General features: G+C 41.4%; 1 protein-coding gene across 1 annotated transcript in view; it reads right to left on the reverse strand.

Annotated features, from left to right (window-relative positions):
* Positions 1 to 18768, reverse strand: part of LOC117384255 (prospero homeobox protein 1-like) — a 56505-nt gene extending 37737 nt beyond the window's left edge. The window contains exons 1-5 of the mRNA XM_033981545.2: positions 18507 to 18768; positions 16087 to 16480; positions 15331 to 15879; positions 14059 to 15204; positions 1341 to 1448 (exon numbers count right to left, since the gene is read on the reverse strand). Coding sequence (XP_033837436.1) covers positions 1341 to 1448; positions 14059 to 15204; positions 15331 to 15879; positions 16087 to 16419 — 2136 coding nt within the window. The 5' untranslated portion in view covers positions 16420 to 16480; positions 18507 to 18768. The remainder of the gene's footprint in view (positions 1 to 1340; positions 1449 to 14058; positions 15205 to 15330; positions 15880 to 16086; positions 16481 to 18506) is intronic.
* Positions 18769 to 19670: the final 902 nt, after the last annotated feature.

Here is a 19670-nt window from a genome sequence, read left to right on the forward strand (position 1 = left end):
AACACAAGTAATTCAATCTAAGGAGGACAAGATGGCCGCTACCTGTTTACAACTGCTCTGCCCCATCTGCCCCTGCTGTCATTTTGGTCATCGGATTTTCAAAAAACACAAAAATCTGTTGTTTTTTTCACTGCTGGTTAATATTTATCTTTTTTCTATTCAATACTGCTGTTAGATAAGTACGGTAATTAATGTCATAAACCAATTTTAATATATTTAATTTTTATTTTGCGAAAACATCAAAAAATCCCCCAAATTTGTGTTAGTTATGTCTATTTTTATATATTTTTCACCTCAAATGTACTTATTTTTTTGAATTAAGAAAATAATTTATGTCATGAAATATTGTAGAATTTTTCATCATAGCTAGCATCATTAAATTAAAAAAATGTAGTCAAAAAATGTGCGTTAATTATGGGTATTTTTGTATATTTTTCACGTCAGATGTACATAATTTTTCGAATTAAAAAAATAATTTATGTGATGAAATATCGTAGAATTGTTTACAGTAGCTAGCATCTAAAAATTTAGTCATAAAATGTATGTTAATTATGTGTATATTTATATATTTTTCACCTCAGATGTACATAATAATTTGTGATGAAATATTGTAGAATCTTTCATAGTATCATCCATCCATGTTCATATTAGCTAATGTCAAAAAATCAAAAAATCTAGTCAAAAAATGTATGTTATTTCTGTGTATTTTTTGTATATTTTCACCTCAAATGTACTTATTTTTTCGAATTATGAAAAATAATTTATGTCATGAAATATTGTAGAATTTTTCAAAGTAGCTAGCATCAAAAAATCATAAAATCTAATCAAAAAAATGAATGTTGATATGTGTATTTTTGTATATTTTTCACCTCAAATGTACTTACTTTTTTGAATAGAAAATATAAAAATTTGCATTTCATTGGCTGGTTAATGTTAACGCCACTTTACGCCCTTTATATCAGTTACGCTACAAAAACTGGCAAAACTGTGTCCTTGTGCGGTGGTTAGTGCTTTTGCCTCATGGTTTTGGGTTCAAACAAGTACGCTCTTTCTTTTTCGGAGTTTCCCTTACGACTAAAACATGAACAACTGACCCCAACTGAAGTGAACACGCTACGCAACAAAATTCTGTGTGCCTTTAGCTGATTGGCTAGCGTCCACGATTAGCCATGTTTATTAGCCAATACTGTTACATAAGTCTAAAACACTGGGAATTTCCAAATGTGTTTCACCGTCAGTCAAACACAAACTGCACTTCACGTGAAAACAAAACAAAAGGGCCGGTAATGGCAGGTGAACAGGGCGCGCACGGTGAACAGGGTAACAAAGAGGAGCCTTACCTTGACGTCTCCGAAGTACATCTTGAGCATGTTGGAGGAGGGGTAGCGCGTGTAGAAGAACATCAGCTTGGCTTTCTTCAGGTGGTTGGGAGATAGACCCTCCTGAATCTGGCACATGGGTTAAGGAGCTCAAGAGATTTAAACAAAACAGAATAAAAATAGATAAACAAAACATATATAGACCTACTTAAAATGCATTTGAAAGTTAGATGAGTAATTTTACCATATCTTTAAAATTTCACCAAAAAAATCATTTATTATTGTTATTTTTTCTTCTTTTTTTTTCATTTAACTTTATATTTTTACTTCCTGGTTGGACACAGGCAGCAGACATGAGTGTTTGTCCACCGATCCGAAGGTTGTCGGTTCAAATCCTGCTCTCAACAGCTCCCACAGAGGAATACTGTCATTGTGTCCTTAAGCAAGACACTTAACCCACCTCACCCCCCCAGTGCCATGTCAAAATGTGACCGTTTACCATTTCACCTTTTATGACAAACACAGAGGTGATTCCATAACTGTTACGTAGCAACAAGGGAAAAACTAGTTTAAACTACACATCTATTTTGTTAAATTAAGGTTAGATTTTCAGTGCTGATGACATGAGTAGAGGTATTTTCAGATAGAACTATGATAAATGTTACTACCCCATTGCAAAAAACATACTTAACATACTCATATAAAACAAACATACTAAAAACAGCAAACTTAGAAAAGCATGAAATCTTGCCAAATTCATGAGGTGAGACACTATAGGCAAAACTTTTTCATTTATTTATTTATTATGTTGTATTTTTGGGTCAGTTTTCTCTCTCAACATACACACTTTCCCTAACCTTTTTCAATTATTTATTTATTCATTAATTTATTTATTTGTTCATTTATGTATTTATTAATTTGTTTATTTACGTATTTATTTACTGATGTATTTATTTATCATGTTGTGTTTTTGAGTCACTTTGCTCTCTCAACACACACACTTTCACTTGCAAACAGCAGCTTTGTCCAATTTTCTCCTTATTATTATTAACTTCCATACATATATTGACATGGGACAGTGTTGGGACTAACAGTGTTTAAGTGTAACAGTGCTTGAGCTCTGTGGAGAAAATCTTCTAAGTGGCTCTGGGTGCATTTGGTGATTTACAGGCCAAATAAGGCCAAATTCAGCTTGTTTTTTACTTGGAAAAAGCAGCTGGGGTTGTGCTTTTGAGAATTTGATTAAAGTAGTGACTAACGCAATTACTTTTTGAAGAAATTTAACCGGTAACTGTAACAAATTACGTTTTTGAAGGATCCTGCTCTGTGTGGGACATTGTAAGTTCATTTCCCCCCATTGGGACATAAGGATCACCCCTTAAAGTAGCACCTACACACACCAAACCCTCAAATCTGGTACTTAACAAGATTTTGACCAGAAGAATTTGTTCATATCTAACTGAAAGCTCAGTTTTAACACCAAAAGTAAGGCAAAACTTGAATTTTTACGCCAATTTTCAAACAGATCCAGTTTATTCCAATCCTAAATAAGACATCCAAAATCATATCTTACTGTTTATTTCTTTGTATCTAACAAAAATCAACAAAATCAAGCAAGAAATGAGCCAGACGTACAGTATATGCCCCAGTTATGTGCAATTTTAACATTTTTTACACATAACATGCCTTATTTTTATAGGACAACGTTACATAAGGAAAAACTTATAATACGTTTTTTGTTGTTGTGTCTAACCTTTATAATATCCTACATATAAGTCTAATTTTCTACAAGAACTATTTTGTTTTCCATTGAGGCCCATCGTATTCAGTTCGTCGTAGATACATTATGTCTCATTCTAAAGAGATATTATTAGGTCATATTACGGCGTCGGCCTTGAAAAGAATAACTGCGACGCCTTGGATGTGACGCCCAAACCACTTTCCATTACCTCCTTCACTAACTTTCTTAAGTCCAGCTGGGGGAAGTGTTTTGCTCAAGAATGAACTGGCCAGATTAGACCCACCAACCTTGAAAAAAAACACACAAAAAAACCCATTTCGGTACCACTTTATAATAGCCACGCCTTAATTAGTGTTAAAGAGTGAAGGGGGTATTTATACTTCTATGGTATGGTACTTCTAAGTCCCCCCCTCCCTTCGCTCTCCATGCTAAGTCACTCTCCCTTCAGAGCGCTTTCGCAACACATCGCATCAGGTTTGTGAAGTTGCCGTGTACAGTTTTGAATCATGTTTTTGAATATTTATGGAGATTTGTCGCGTGGGAGCATGGGTGACGCAGGTCTGTGGGCGGAGTCTTGTACAGCTACCCGTAAGAAGAGTTTGAATAGGACCTGGGAGACATTGCTAAATTACTCAGACCTGCATGGATGACGTTTGCAACCTCTTCAGGCGTGTTTTTGATGAAGGAACAGTGTTATAACATGGTGGAAAGCTAAAAAAGAAGTTATATTTGCATAACACTCCACAAGTCCATGTTCAGAAAATAGTATAACTCATTGGCCCAAGTGATTTAGTGTTTTGTGTTAGTATTTTATTTTTCTCTGTTCTTTTAGTATTATCTTTTGTATGAAAACATGACACAGTCTACAGGTTCAATTGGGTGCAGTTTTTTGTGAAAAATGACTTAGACGCAGCCCGACAATATGTGAAACAGATCTGAGCAAAGCCATTTTAGCAAGACACATGTACACAAGAGCAAGTGCATGAGCGCATTGTTCAGTCACCAAAACAACCAAAGCACCTGCCGGCTTAGGATCAACTCTGCTCATCTCTACTTTCTCTCTCTCTCTCTTTCTGTCTCTCGCTTTGTCTCACTGTCTCTGTCTGTTTCTCTCCCTCTCTTTCTCTCTCTGTCTCTCCCTCTCTTTCTTTTTCTCTTTGACTCTCTCCATGTCTCTGTCTCTCTCTATCTGTCTCTCTCCCCCTCTCTCTCTGTCTGTCTCTCTCTCTATCTCTCCCTCCCCCCTCTCTGTCTCGCCCTCTCTCTGTTTCTCACTCTCTCTGTCTCTCTCTCACTCTCTCTCTGTGTCTCTCTCCGTCTCTCACTGTCTCTTTCTGTCTGTCTCTCTCTCTCTCCCTTTCTCTCTCTTTGTCTCTCTGTCTGTCTTGCTCTTTTTGTCTCTCCCTCTCTCTCTTTCCCCTGTCTCTCCTCTCTCTGTTTTCTCTCTCTCCTCTCTCTTTCTCTCTCTGTTTCTCCCTTTCTCTGTCTCTCTCGCTGTCTCTCTCTGTTTCTCTCTCTCTCCCTCTCTCTCTGTCCCACCACTGTCTCTCTCTCTCTGTGTCTCTCTCTTTTTTCTCTCTCTCTGTTTCTCCCTTTCTCTGTCTCTCTCGCTGTCTCTCTCTGTTTCTCTCTCTCTCCCTCTCTCTCTGTCCCACCACTATCTCTCTCTCTCTCTCTCTGTGTGTGTCTCTCTCTTTTTCTCTCTCTCTTTTTCTCCAACCCAAAAAGCGTCTTCGCCCCCGTCCACCTCCACCTGTTTTTTGAACCATGAGTGAAAAACATGTTTCAGAGTGAAGTGTTAGCCCCGCCCACTTAGCCCCTCCTCTCACACTAATGTCGAACCATGACAGAGAAACAACTGTCAAAAGCAGTGGTGGAACAACTAAATAAAAGTAGTAAAACACTGCAGTTTACCACAATAAGTAAGTATCTGTATATTAAAGTGAAAATATTTTGAGTTCTGCTACAGCTTTCCTATAAGTCACTGTAAATATAATACATATTTTTTTATGTTCAAATGATAAATATCAAAATTTTCTTACAGTTTCTGGTACTTATTGTGACGGCTAGCCATTTTAAACACACATAGTGATTGATTTATGAGCACACTGTCACCAAAAACAACCAAAACACCTGCAAAAAAACAACAACAAACGCCTCAACATCATAATTGTGACTACCAAGTGTGTGTGTGTGTGTGTGTGTGTGTGTGTGAGTGTGTGTGCGTTGTACGACAACAGCTGTGCCCTGCCATGCCGCCTGCCATTTCGCCACCGCATTAACAAGCCCATAATCTATCAGAGAAGATGAGGCAATCAATGGAACCCCCCTACAAGGTCAATTAGCGCGCCGCCGACACACACACACACACACACACATGGGAGGGGAGGGTACGCTATAGCACCAGTTTTACTTCACCGGTTTAGATTTGAAATTATAACGATATTGTCAACGTAACAACTAGGCGGACGTGAGGAAGAAAATCTCGCTAAAGTGGGTGGAGATAGTGAGAAAACGTGCTAGCAAAACAAAAAACACAAAAAACCATAAAAAAACAGCAGGTCTTGACATGTACAATATATTGCATTAATAGTACTTTTAACTGTGGATTTCGTAAAATAGCTAGAGGAACTTAGCTAGCGATATAGGCCTAGTAAAAATAATAACACATTTTGTCCTCCGGCATTTTAGATTTTAAATTATGGAGATATGTTTAAACAAAGCAACATATAAACGGACATGATTAAGAAAAGTCTAGCTAAACTGGTTGGGGCAAATGAAAAAAAGCACAAAAACTAAAAAACTACACTCTTAGATTTTAAGTTATGGAGATATGTTTTGGTGAAGCAACACAATGTCGAAAAAAAGAAAAAATCAAGGTTAAGTGTTTAGAGGAAGAGAAAAAAAACATGGTAGCAAAATATTTGGTTTTAGCTAGGACTCGACATGTAGACCTACAGTATATTAATTTTTATTTTATTTTTTTATTTTTTTACCACAATTAAAGCTTTTACTTTATGAATATATGTTTTGGCAAAGCAATGCATTGTCGAAAAAATAAATTAATAAAATAAAAATCTCGGTTAAGTGTTTGGAGGAAGAGACAAAAAAACATGCTAGCAAAATATCTGTTTTTTAGCTAGGACTTGACAGGCAGGCCTACAGTATATCTGATTAATAACTTATTTTTTTTTATTATTATTATTATTTTTACCACAATTATAGCTTTCACTTTATGAATATATGTTTTGGTAAAGCAGGAGATTTTTGAACTTGACAAAAAAGTGAAAAATATGAGATCATAACACAAATGTATGTTGTATCTCTTTAGCACGTTATTTTAGATTTTAAATTATAGAGGTAAGTTTTGACAAAACAGGACATCGTCAGACATGAAGAAGAAAATCTAGCTAACGTGCCTGGAGCAGCTGTATAAAAGTGCTAGCAAAAACTTTAAGTGGCTAAATTTGAGAGTTTTTGACAGCGTTTTGAATTTTACATTTTGACATGGTTTGGCAAAGCAGCAAAATTTTGGAAAAGAAAAGCTAGCTAAAGTAGCTAGCCAAAAAAAAAAAAAAAAATCAGGCTAGCATAAATCAGAGTTTAAGCAGAAGCAAAATGGTACATTAATAAAACTTTAATTCACAATTTAACACAATTGTAGATATTACTTTATGTAGATATGTTTTAAAGTAGCAAGTTTTTTGGACATGACAAAGAAATTAGCTTAAACTTCAGATATTAGCATTTAAATTCATCTGCTATTTTAGATTTCAAATGATGGAGATGTTTTGTTGTTTTGTTTTTTTTTTTTTTGGGGGGGGGGGGGGGGGGGGGGTTAATCCATAAATAGTCTGTTATGATGAAGAAAATCTAGCTCAAGTGGCTAAAAGAATTGAAAAACAGTACTAGCAAAAAACCCCGTTTAGCTCGGACGCAACTAGCGATCCATTATGTATTTCCGTATCATCGACGTCAGAGCTTTGGACAACAACACCATGGGCTACTTAACATTAATGCCAACCTGCTAGCTGCCCCCGTTTTCCCCGCTAACGGCTAGCACACGATGCATAAAAACACTGGAGCTAAACGGGCTGGGGACGATGTTTGCTCGGGTTTTTTTAAGGCCGTGTTTGCTCAGATTGCGTTGCGTCCGTACAGTGTGGGATGTAACTCGACCTTGCCGCCAGGTGTGTGTATTTGTCAATGAGCGGAGAGGTGGGACGAGGGGGAGGGGAGAGGGACATCTGCCAGTGCAATACAAAAGATTTAACAAAGAGAGATAACAGGTACAACAAGGCAAAACTGCATAATACTCTTTACTACTACAAGTACTAGGATACTGCCAATTTACAATTAAAAACACAAACAGACTATTAGACTATTTACTACTATTAATCTGCTACTACAACTACAACTAGGCTGCCTACTATTTCTTATGTACTAATAATAGTCTACAACTACTAGTGCTACTACTAGTAAATATAACAACTATTAGGCTACTATTACTTATAGTAGGTAGTTATACAACTACTGTGACTACTACAACTAGGCGATCTACAACTATTAGAAGTAGTAGTACTAGTACAACTGATACCACCTAAAACAGCTTGTTTAGCTACAACCACTGGATAAACTTCTTCTTCTATTACTACTGCTACTAGTCTTCCTTCTACTACCAGGCTACCAGACAACTTATTACTTCTACTACTACTACTACTACTACTACTACTACTATCAATACTACTACCAATACTACTACTACTACTACTTATCTACTTATACAACTACTGCTACTACTGCAACTAGGCTATCTACTAGTGATAGTAATAGTACTAGTACAACAAATACTACCTAAAACAGCATATCTAGCTATACCACTGGCTAATTTTCTTCTATTACTACTGCTGCTACTACTACTACTACTACTTATCTACTTATACAACTATTGCTACCACTACAACTAGGCTATCTACTACCACTAGTTCTACTACTACTACTACTACCGCTGCTACTACAATGCCACCCCTACCTTGCAAACACACTCACTATGAATTCATTATAAAAGCAGCTAATTATAAAATAAAGTGCAAAAAAACCCAAAAAAAAAACACAAAACACTTTTGAAATTACAAATCCCACAAAAAGAATGTTGTCTATTTACACTTAACAAATATTTTCACCATCAAAACACTTTCAAATACGACAATTCTTTTTGCGTACTATTTCATTTTGTCTTTTACACGTTTAATCACAATGTGTGTTTTGTTGTCCTCAGTGACGGGCCATACTTCCACTCGTTTCGCCGGTGAAAGACCAGCATTCTTCGCTTTAGCCGCTATTTATCGACAACTAAAAATTCCTTTCAACACAAAAGCTCTATCTTACATTTTTGCGTACAAAGCACTCCAAAGACTACATTGAAGTGTGGAAATATCTTTGAAATCCTAATGTCCTCTTTCAAAGATGGCTGCCCCCTCTGGTTGAATGGGACGGGCCTTTTTGCTACGAAAGATCAAACGGCGTGTCAGATTTTCCGTGTTTTTAATTAAAGGGATCTCTAAAAAACGCTCTTTGAAGGTGACACAGCTGCTCTAGTTTGTTTGCGCGGTTCAAAGTCTCACATTGTCTCCGTTTTGTTCTTCAGTGAGAGTGAGTGAAGGTTAGGAGAGAGGCAAGACAAACAAGTGCCTCCAAAAAACACCTGGCCACAAACACGTGGACCGAAATGGACGCATACACACACTCGCACGCACACGCAACTGCTAAGAAACTGGCACAAAGCTAGCAAAAGCAGCTAAAACTTACGAGTACTTTAAAGCGCACATATTACGCTACGTTCTGATCGATGTTATAATGTTGTTTCCTCGTCGCAAACAGACCTGGAGTTGCGTTTTGTTTCATTCGCACAAGTTTAACGCACAAATCCTGCATATTTACGCTGAGTTCTTCTTCTCTCTCACACTCTGTTCCTCCTTGTGATGTCATCATGTGGTAATACAGGAAGTGATTCACTGCGTTTATAACCTGCAAACACCTTCACTAGAATCATTTGGATTATTTCAGACGTAGAACTGCCAATCTCTACTGAATAAAAGGTAAAAGGTAGCAGGTAAAAATACCACTTCATGACATCACAAGGTGGAACGAAGCATTTTGAGATTTGGCAATGTAAACAGAGTAATAATACAAGATTGCGCAAATATGTGTGAATGAAACAAAACACAACTCCAGGTATGTTTTTGAGAATGTAACAGCAGTATAACATGGTTTAAAGTTCACAATACTACTATCTACTACTTCTTATCTACTTCTATACTACTAATACTACTATTTAGGATTAAACGATAACGTCGATACGTGCATATCGTAAACCGCGATATTGATCCAAAACTGCTTAATAATCGAACGACTGCAACATCTCCAGATCCCGCCGAGATTAAGGAGCTCTTTTTCAGGTCGGTCCTGGCGTCAGAGGGGAGGAGCCTGTTGTACATGTTTTTAGTGAAGCACGTGGAAGAAACCTACACATGCACAGGGAGAACATGCAAACTCCAAAAGCCTGTGTATATGATAGAACAATATATTTAGAAAAAGTGAGATTTGGGGTATCTTTGTTGTAATATAGTAAAATTTGAGTTGTAAAAGGTTGAATAAGTAACTTCTATTGGTTCTATTGTGTTATTTATTTACTTCAGCTCAGGTCTTTTGAATGACACAGTTTAAACATGTTTTACTGGGATTATCTCGCATTATTATTATTGTATCAGTAGCTTCAATATTATCATTTATCACCATATATCTCTGTAGCAATCATAGACTGTATAAAGAAGTGGACTAAGTGAGTGCGAATAGCGTCCAGGTCCAGTCAAATGAAGATCATCAAGGCTAGCTAATTTGGAGCAGAGTTCCATATTTGCATTTCTGATTGTGGGTATCATAGCAACCAAAGAGCCAATCTGGAGCGAAACTGTTGAAGGTAACGCCCCGGCTCGCCCGCACCACTGGTTTAGCAGGGAGCTTGGCAACGCTGTCAATCAAACCTGTTGCTAACGCTACAGTGGGAGAAACCTCGTGTAAAGAAGGCGCCTGATTTGTCTCATTAATGTCTTGATTATTTGTTTATTGATTTATTGATTGATAGATTTATTTTTGGTGAAATAAAAGCACCAGGATCATGTAGAGCAGGTTAATGCGAACATTTTAAGACCAAAATGACGAGTCTGACAGCAGCAGGTACAGAGAGAGGAGTGATAATTTTTCAATGTAAAGTGAATTGGAGCCAGAGTCAATGGAGCCAGAAGCGCGCCCATGTTCACTTCCTGTTTGCAATGAGGCAGCTAGCAGGTTAGCTATGTCCATTTATATATACAGTCTATAGTATCAATCTATCGTGCTTAAAAATGTGTTATTGTGACAGACCTTCTGCCCCAGAATCAAACCCAGGACCTTCTTGTTGTGAGGCGAGAGGACTAACCACTGTGCATTTCACTGCAGCAACCAGCAGATGTATCTGAATAATCCCAAATAGGTCCAGAGCAGTGGGTGGATAAAGGGGGTAGGTGAAAACTGAAATTTTCTGAGCCCTCAAGCCTAAAACATGCAGGACAATACAGGGTTACTCAAACACGCATGAATCACTTTAAAAAAGACAATTATGAGGGAACAAATAAAACGTGATGAATGTGTTGTGTTTAAAGGCCGCTTTGGAGTCCAAGCTGAGGAGCTAGAGGAAGCGTCTGGGGTGAGGGAAGTCTCCAGACCAACCAAAAAAAAAAATGAAAGGACAGATTAAAGGTCCTATATTCTGTTAAATTTTGTTGTAGTTACGTTGTTTCTTTTCATATCTGCATATTTAGACTTCTCTAAAGCTCAAAACGCTCTGTTCCACCTTGTGATGTCATGAAGTGATCATTTCCATTTCTATAAAAAGCTCTTCCATGTTTTTAAAGTCCTTATAACGTCACTTGATCATTTTAAGGCTCAAACTGCCTCAACTAAAAGCATTAACAAGACCTTACTTATACTTATGTTACTGTTACTCGTGTTACTGTAGTTGAATAGATTTTTGGGGTAATTTTACTTTTTTAAACCGACAAACACGCACACATCACAACATCGCCCGCTCTGATTGGACACAGCTCAGAGAATGTGCAGATTGTGGTTTAAAATAACAAAATTCATCTTAAACTGATCGAAAATGCTGCTAAAATCAATCAAAAGAAAATCGTAACTAGTACTCCGAGTAGTACTTTTACGCGTACTTTTTACTTTTACTCAGATATCATTATGGAAGCGGCACTTGTACTTGTAAGTCAGTTTTTAGCCATTTAACTGTAGTTTTACTTGAGTACTTGTTGCACTACTCTTGGAGAAATGGGGGCACGCTCTCCACAGACACCAGTTCTATTAAAGTTTGCAATGGAAAATGATTTTAAAATGCATAATATGGGACGTTTTTATGTATTTTTGTGTATCATGAACCAAAGGAATGTCTTTTTCTTTGCAAAACTGGAGAAACTTTTGTTATTTTTGTTGTAATATCGTAAGATTTGAGCTGTAGAGGTTTGAATAAGTAGCTTCTATCGCTATTTATTGCTTCATTCGGCGAGTTCCTTGTTGCAGCTCAGGCCTTTCAACGATACTAGATATTTTAAAATGTTTTACGTGGATTGTTAGCTTTATTTTAATTGCATCGGTGGCATAAAGTCATTTTAATATTATCGTTTATCGTAGTGTTTGGTGTGAGTTAAACGTTTGGACACGCCTTCGGTTTCAATGCGGTTTTTCTTTACGTTTACCACTTTCTATATTTTATACTTTTATACTATTTTATACAGAACACGTCTAATATATGAACAAGATATATGGGATTATGTAGCAAAGACAAAACGTTAACTCAACTAAATATTTTTTATATTTTTAATTCAAATCCTCTCATTGAGCTTCTTGATGAACTCTCCTGAAATGGTTTTACTTCACAGTCAAAGTCAGAGAAATACCAAAAGTGCAAAGAAAAGTTCAAAGCAAAGGGTGGATATTTGAAAAAAATATAAATCTAAAACAAGTTTGGGGTTATTTTGAGTTTACTTTCTGTTTACGACATTCTATTGTTTACTACACGTGTCCGTAGGCCTATTACGCTAAAACATTTGAAGCACAGAGAGATATATATCGCTACCAAGAAATATAACGATAAACGATAATATTGAAAGTACTTTACAACACTGAAGCGATAACGATAAAGCCAGTTAATCCAAGTAAAACATTTTAAAATAAGTGTTTCATTAAAAGGCCTGAGCTGCTACAAATGAAAAGCAAAGTTATACAAGTTACATATTCAGTCCTTGGTATTACAGTTGTCCTTCACTATATCGCGGTTCACCTTTCGCGGCTTTGTTGTTTCGCGGATTTTTTAGCGCGTCCTGATTGGCTAAGGGACTGCCGTGTCTCCTGTACAGTCCAGAATGCGTTCAGACAAATTTACATATACGTTCGATCGCAGTGTGACTCTAAAGTGCTGTATGTTGCAAGTTTTCTCCCCGACAAAACCCACAATGTCGATGAAACGTTCTGCACCGACAAAGACGCCTACGAAGGTTTGAACCTTGAGAGAGTTTAAACAAGAGAGAAATGTGAGAAAATGTTAACGCCTGTGTGAGAAAAGTGTATAAAGTGTGTGGTGAGGGGTTTTACAGCAAAAAACATATAGAATAAATGTAAAAAATAAAGCTGATACTGCGGGTTATTTTTAGAACGTAACCCCCGCGATAAACGAGGGACCACTGTACAACAAAAACAACAAAAATCACCCCATTATTGCAAAGAAAATGTACTTATATTAAACACTGACCTCAAAAATATATCGCTCGACCTTCCATATATTGACTGAATTATCGAGACGGACCAACGTGTCCATTCGTAGTTTTGATATTTCCAGCGAGAATAAATAAATCGATGCAAAAGCGAGTCCAAACTTTTGACTTTTGCTCGTGTATCTCTTTGTATTTATCTCAAAATGTGTTGTCGTGACAGGCCTACACCCAAATATGATTTCCTTTGAGGCTCTATGTACAAAGTGAGCGATGAAAGCGTGGCTAACAGCTCCGAGTGCGAGCGGAGGAGCCCATCCTTCTGCACACTTAAAAGACCCCGGGCAGGGCGTTTCATGTGGCCCCCGCAACCACAGCCGCCACCCCCCCTTTCATCTGCCTCTTACACAGGAAACAAGGGCTCTGCATGTTAATGATGATATTTAAACAGGGGGTATTTACTTCTGTGGGGTATTAACTGCTAACATGTAACATATTTAGATCACCGTGTTACCGTTTATTGTTTTGAAAATGATATATTCGCCCGAAAACAACATATTAACATGTTTTATAAGTTTCACTTTCGATTTTGACGCTCTGAATCAAAGGTTACTTCCCCTTCACAGAGCTATCACATTACAATAGACGTGCGTTCCGCTAATAAAACTACTGCACGTGGCATCAGCTATTGTATATTTATGTAGGATTGTCGTGTGGGAGCATGGGTGACGTAGGCTTGTACATCTAAAACCTGTTCCGGCGTGATTTTGATGAGGGAACAATGTTATAACATGGTAGAAAGCTTCGAAAAGGTGATTTTGCCTAATACCGCCTCTTTAAAGATGTGTTATAATGTTGTTACGTCATCAAAAACATACCTGGAGTTGCGTTTTCAGCTCTGGAATTGTCAATCTATGCTAAACAAAATGTAAAAGGTAGCTGCTAACTTGAAAACTAACACTTTAGGACATCACAGTGAGGAACAGAGCATTTTGAGATTTGAAGATGTAGACTACTCAAACATGTGTGAATGAAATAAAAAACAACTCCAGGTATGTTCTTGATGAGGTAACACATTCTAACACACCTAAAAGCTCACAGGAGACACTTCAGCGTAATATAAAGCCTTTAACCACAGTGTGAACGCAGCACAGGTGTTGGAGGTGTTGTCATGCGTAAAGGATACAGTGGAGCTGGAGTAGGGCGAGATGTCGGACATGTCCTGCAGGTCTCCACACTCAGACTTGATGAGCGACAGTGACAGGGCGTCCGGGTGCTGGTGAGGGGAGCTCTGCCGGTGCTGATGGTGACTCAGACCCAGATTCATCTTGGTCCTCAGGCTGATGGTGTCCCGGCTCATGTCCAGGGAGTCTGGGGAGACCCTGTGGTGGTCTTTGGGTCCGTGAGGATGATAGCCCGGGCCTCCGTGTGACCCCAGGGGGCCTTGGAAAGGATAGCCCATCAGAGGCAGAGGGAATGGGTGTCGAAAAGATGGAGGGCTGAAGCCCAAAGAGGCTGTGAGGGGGGAGGGGTGGAGAGAGGGGTGGTGAGGGGGAGGAGGGGGAGGCAGGGGGTGCTCACTGCTCTCAGGAACCCCGCTCTTCCGGACCACCAGAGGCAGGGCTTCTGTCTGGTCATTGGCTGTGGGCACACCGGTCAGTCTGCTGAGCCCACTGAAAGAGTCCAGGGGGCTGGGCACCAGCACGTCTCCGAAGCAGTGCAGTCTCTGATTGGTCGAGTGGAAGTTTGGGGTGGGACTACTGTCACTGTTCAGACTGAGGCCTAGACCGCCTCCTCCGAACCTGGACTCTGGTGTGAGGGAAGGGAGGGGGACAAAGGGGGGAGGACAGGAGGAGGAGGAGGTGGAGGAGGAGGGGGCGGCCGGCGTGCTGCTGCAGCCCTGGACACTGCTCTGCTTTGGGGAGGAGAAGCCTTTGACCACCGTGTCCACCACCTGTGACACAGCACAGTTCAGCTCCTGCTTCAGGGTCTCTGCCAGGTGCCTCCCCCCAGGTCCTCTCCTCTTCAGTCTGCTCCTGTCCTCTTCCTCCCTGTCCTCCTCCAACTCTCCGTCCATCAGAGCCTGCTCTCGCAGCAGCGCCCTCGCTCTGTCCAGGAACAGCCCAGGGTCCAGGTCAGACAGGTCATCAGGGCGCCCCCTGTCTCTGTGGCTGTCCCTGTGCCTGTCCTCCAGCCCGTCGGAGCGGATGCTGTCCTCGGACATGTTCCCGTCCTCCTCCCTGTCGGCTCCACGCTCTGCTCCTGTGTCCTCGTCCTCTGTCTCAGAGTCATAAATCTGGTAGAACTTCTCCTGGAGCTGCCGCAGCTGTTTCTGTAAGACACAGTGTGTGAGAATGTGAGTGTTATATATGATTATAAATACTCACAGAGTGAGAATGAAGTGGGGTTATATTATTATAATACACAGACCGGGCCCCTGTGTGTGCCGGGCTCTCACCTGCATGTCCTCGAGCTGCAGCCGGAGCTGTCTCCTCTCCTCTTGCCTTTGCTCCTGTCTGGAGCACACCAGCTGAGTGAAGCTGTGCTGCTGCTGGGGCAGTCGCTGTTTCCTCTTGTTCTCTCGGTACACCTCCACACTGACCCCTCCTCGTGAGCCCGGAGAGCCCAGGAGAGAGGAGCCATGGTGGGGGTCCCCTCTGTGCTCTGTGCCGCTGCTGTCGTCTCTGCCTGGCTCTCCAGTGCTGGAGCGGACCAGCGGGGAATGGCTCATGCCGCGGATGATGTTCTCCACGCGGGCGCGCTTGGCCCGCAGGTGCTCGTCCGACAGACGGTCCAGGTCGAAGGAGGACAGGGCCAGAGGCTGAGAGGGGGCGTGGGAGGTCAGGAGGGAGACAGGAGGAGGGCCTCTGAAGGCAGAAGAGGAGGTGGGCGGCAGAGGGGGCCCTGGGGACAGGCAGTCGGACGGACTGTCCCTGTCCCTGGAAGAGTTACTACAGCCGTCCTCCCCCTGGATCTCTGAGCCCCCACTGGACATGGCCCCACTGCCCTGAGGACAGAGGACAGAGGGAGGTTTAGTCACACTGCTGTGTTCCGAGTCAGAAAAACAGGATTCACTGTGTGTTTAAGATGTGTCTGCAGTGTGTGTGTGTGTGGGTGTGTGTGTGTATATGTGTGTGTGTGTGCACGTGTGTGCACGTGTGTGCCTGTGTGTATGCGTGCACACTGTGTTACTGCTAAGTGTAGTGCGGTGCACCTGGAAGCCCGAGTCACTGCCTCCGTTCTTAGCCATGTTGCTCTTGAGGAGCTGGGAGATGATGGTGGCCCCGGGGAAGGGCATCAGGGCGTCTTCGTAGGAGTTGGCCCTCTTCAGCAGTTTTCTGAGAACATTGGACTTTTCACTGTCGCCATTGGACCCACCATGGCTGTGGCTGACCAATGAGCAGTCCCCGTCCTGTTCGGCCGCGTGTGATTGGTTCATGCCTTCGTAAGCGTCCCGGGCGCGGCTGTAGATGGTCCTCTTCACGCCGATATCCACTCGTCTGCGCTTGGTTTGTGCGCTCAGGAGGGCGCTGTCATGATCAGGCATCCCGCAGGGCAGCTACATGGGCACGCGCGGGGTCCTCGCCAAGGGAACGGGCTCAGGGCGTCTTGGACAACAGTAAAGAAACATGATAATGATGCATGGACTTTTGAACAAATACACAGAGGGAAAAACACACCATTGTCTTGATCTGTGTCCCTGATAGTCCTGGTTTGGAACTGGTTCACTAGTTCTGGTTTAGTCCTAGTTTAGTCCTGGTTCCTGGACACGTGCACATCCTTTCCACCCTGGTTTAATCACATCTTTACAGCCTGTTTGTATTAATTAAATCCTAGCTCAGTTCCTTCATTCTGGGTTTAGACTTGTTTTTTTTCTGGGTTTGCCTGGTTTTTCTCATCCTGGTTTAGTCTTGAGCACAGCCACTGTCTGTTGGTCTGTGTTTAGTCCTGGTTCAGTGCTGTTCACTTATGCACAGCCTTTCCATCCTGATTTAGAGCTGGTTTAAATCCTGGTTTGGTTCTAGTTAGGTCTGGATTAGTCTTAGTTTTGTTCTGGTTTAGTCCTAGTCCTTCTTTTACTGATTGATTTGATATTTTTTCTCTCAAATCAAATTGTCTTTAAAGTCAGATGTAACAAGTGAAAGATAAAAACACACATTTCCAACGACACTTTTGGAAAAATACATAAATCTGAAATGCACAGTGATAGTCAAACTTTGTCCACTAATAATAAATAATAAAAGAGGAGACACAGCTGCTGCCGTGTCCCTGCGCACGGAGCTCTGACCGCGCGGCGCTATTTGTGCATCTTTAGTTTCTCCAAAGGCCCGCGCGGGTTTCACTTCACTTTGAACAGTTGAATATATTTAATCCCGCCTAAAGACACAGAAATAACCGCTCACATGAAGAGGTGTAAAGGTCATGATGGATGTGCTCCTGTTTGTGCTGGACACGCAAATACAGACTCACTTTACATCTGTTTTGAATGAGCTCATCGATTTATGAAAATATTTGACGGACTCAAGTTAGGCGCCACAGCTGTCTGTGTGAGCTCTGGTTAAAACGCAGATGTGTTTCTGAGAGCAGCCTCCCGCTAGAGCTGTGACTGTGGCCGCTCACAGTCAAGTGAACTCGGCGTGCACAGCTCCAGAGCCCGGTGTCCGGCACTGACCCACTGTACGTCCTGTGCGCGCGCTCCTCACGCACAGGCCAAAGTGTGTTTAAAATCAGGTGTGATAAAGAATAATGAGGAATATACACACACAACAAAACACTAAAGTCAAATATGACAGACACACAGGTTCTGGTGTGACACAAAACACGAGCAGTGGGTTTGTGGCAACACAGGCTAAATACAATTTACATTTGTGCTTGAAGTTGCGAAATTATAGTAAAAGAAATTGCGATTAATTGTATATCCCATTTTGTTTAAAATGTGTCGAGTGTATCGCAGAAAAAAGTTAAAAAACAGTCAGGCTTTCCACAGCTCGCAGTCCTGATATCAGCGCCCTGACCGCGCGCTCCGAGCTGCGCCGCTGCGCCGCCGGACACTGTCACCTCAGGCTCAGGCTTCACCCAAACATCACTGAAGAAAAGTCTCTACAACAGTTTGTAAGTAACCAACAAAGTTCAGCCCGTGGACAATTTTTGTTATTGGTCAAATTGAACTCAAGGTGTGACAGGAGTCAGTGAAAACACTGAGAAATGTCACAAATACCACAGTCTGAGGTAAAAGGATTAGAGTCTGAAGAGACTCATCTAAAACACAAGGCGATGGACTAAATGTAATGAACAAAGATCCACAAATTAAAACATTTTGACTTTAAACTTTGTGAACTGTCTCGGGAGCCGAGAGCACACGGCTCCTTCCGCACACGGCTCCCTGCGCAGGTCTTTAATATAACAGTGTTTACATAACGAGCCGAAATGTCGCTCTGCTCCGGGAGCACAGACCGAGGTCTGTTTCTCCCATGTCCCGGTGTCAGGGACATGTCCCCCGCGCCCGCACAAAGCGCACTACTCTAAACACGACACAAAACACAACACTAAGCACAACACTAAACACGAGCCTAAACACGAGCCTAAACACGGCTCACAAACCAAACCCGCGCGCAGGTTAAAGTTGGCACTTACTTGTTCCTCTGGTTCCTCGGAGCGACTCCTTCGAAGAAACTGCGCACACAGGAGACTGGTCTGCGCGGACTTTACTACTGGGAAGTAGAGGCGCACAGAGCAGAGTGTGCGTGCGTGCGCGCGTGTGTGTGCGTGCGTGCCCGGTGAGAGAGCAGCTCGTAGACAGTGTGAGAGAGACACCGCTCTCCTCCGGGATGAGCAGTGTTTAGTATCGAGTGCACCGTTCAGTCCAACAATCTCTCCGCACTCGCCTCGAAGCCGCCTTCTCCTCTGACCGACGGCAAGACTCTTAATAAGAAACAACAAGAGAGCCGTGTGAAGGATACGTGAAGACGCTGCGTCATCGCTCCACCTGACCAATAAGGAAGGAGCCGGCCACGACGGAGGCTGTTTATAAGGAGCCTCGAAGCACCGAGCAGCCAGAGCGCACGGAGAGAGCGCAGAGGAGACACTGTGGCGGCACTGCGCGGCACGGGTAGTCCGGACACCGCGCCGCGCGCACCGCACGCGCTAAACTTAGTACAGACCGTGAAGTGCTCCTCCAACAAACGGTCAGCGCGCACGCGGACACACTTATCTGGAGGTTTTTCTCACTTGTATTTTACATTTTATGGTGTCAACATTCATCTACCCATGATCAAACATGTTATAATTTATTTACACCCAATAAAAGTAATCCAGGAGACTGCATGCGAAACATTTCATACCCATGTACTTCATAATACTTTTATTATTATTATTATTATTATTATTATTATTATTATTATTATTATTATTATTATTATTATTATTATTATAGAATGTTACTGTCAAAAGTTGAAAAAGAGGAATTCTGCACTGTTTAATACGCCGTAAAAGTCCAGAGAATGAAAAGCTTTTGGAACCACATTTTTTGAAGCTGCATTGACTTTGTCTCAGCTGCAACAAGAAAACTGAAAATTAAAAAATCTAAATACACCTCATCATGATTTACCATTTTCACACGACATTCTTTTCATATTTCCTGCTCTTAAGACACATTTTCTGTCTTTGGCCCGGCGCGCGCTCTCTGGAGGACTTTTCTAAGTTATTTCTGTGAGGTGCGCGCGCGTGTGTGAGCTGCACTTTACGTGTCATTAAGAGAAGCCCACAGAAGACAGAATGTAACAGAATGTGACAGTGTTC

This window comes from Periophthalmus magnuspinnatus, chromosome 2, assembly GCF_009829125.3.
Source record: "Periophthalmus magnuspinnatus isolate fPerMag1 chromosome 2, fPerMag1.2.pri, whole genome shotgun sequence".
Taxonomy (NCBI): Eukaryota; Metazoa; Chordata; class Actinopteri; order Gobiiformes; family Gobiidae; genus Periophthalmus; species Periophthalmus magnuspinnatus.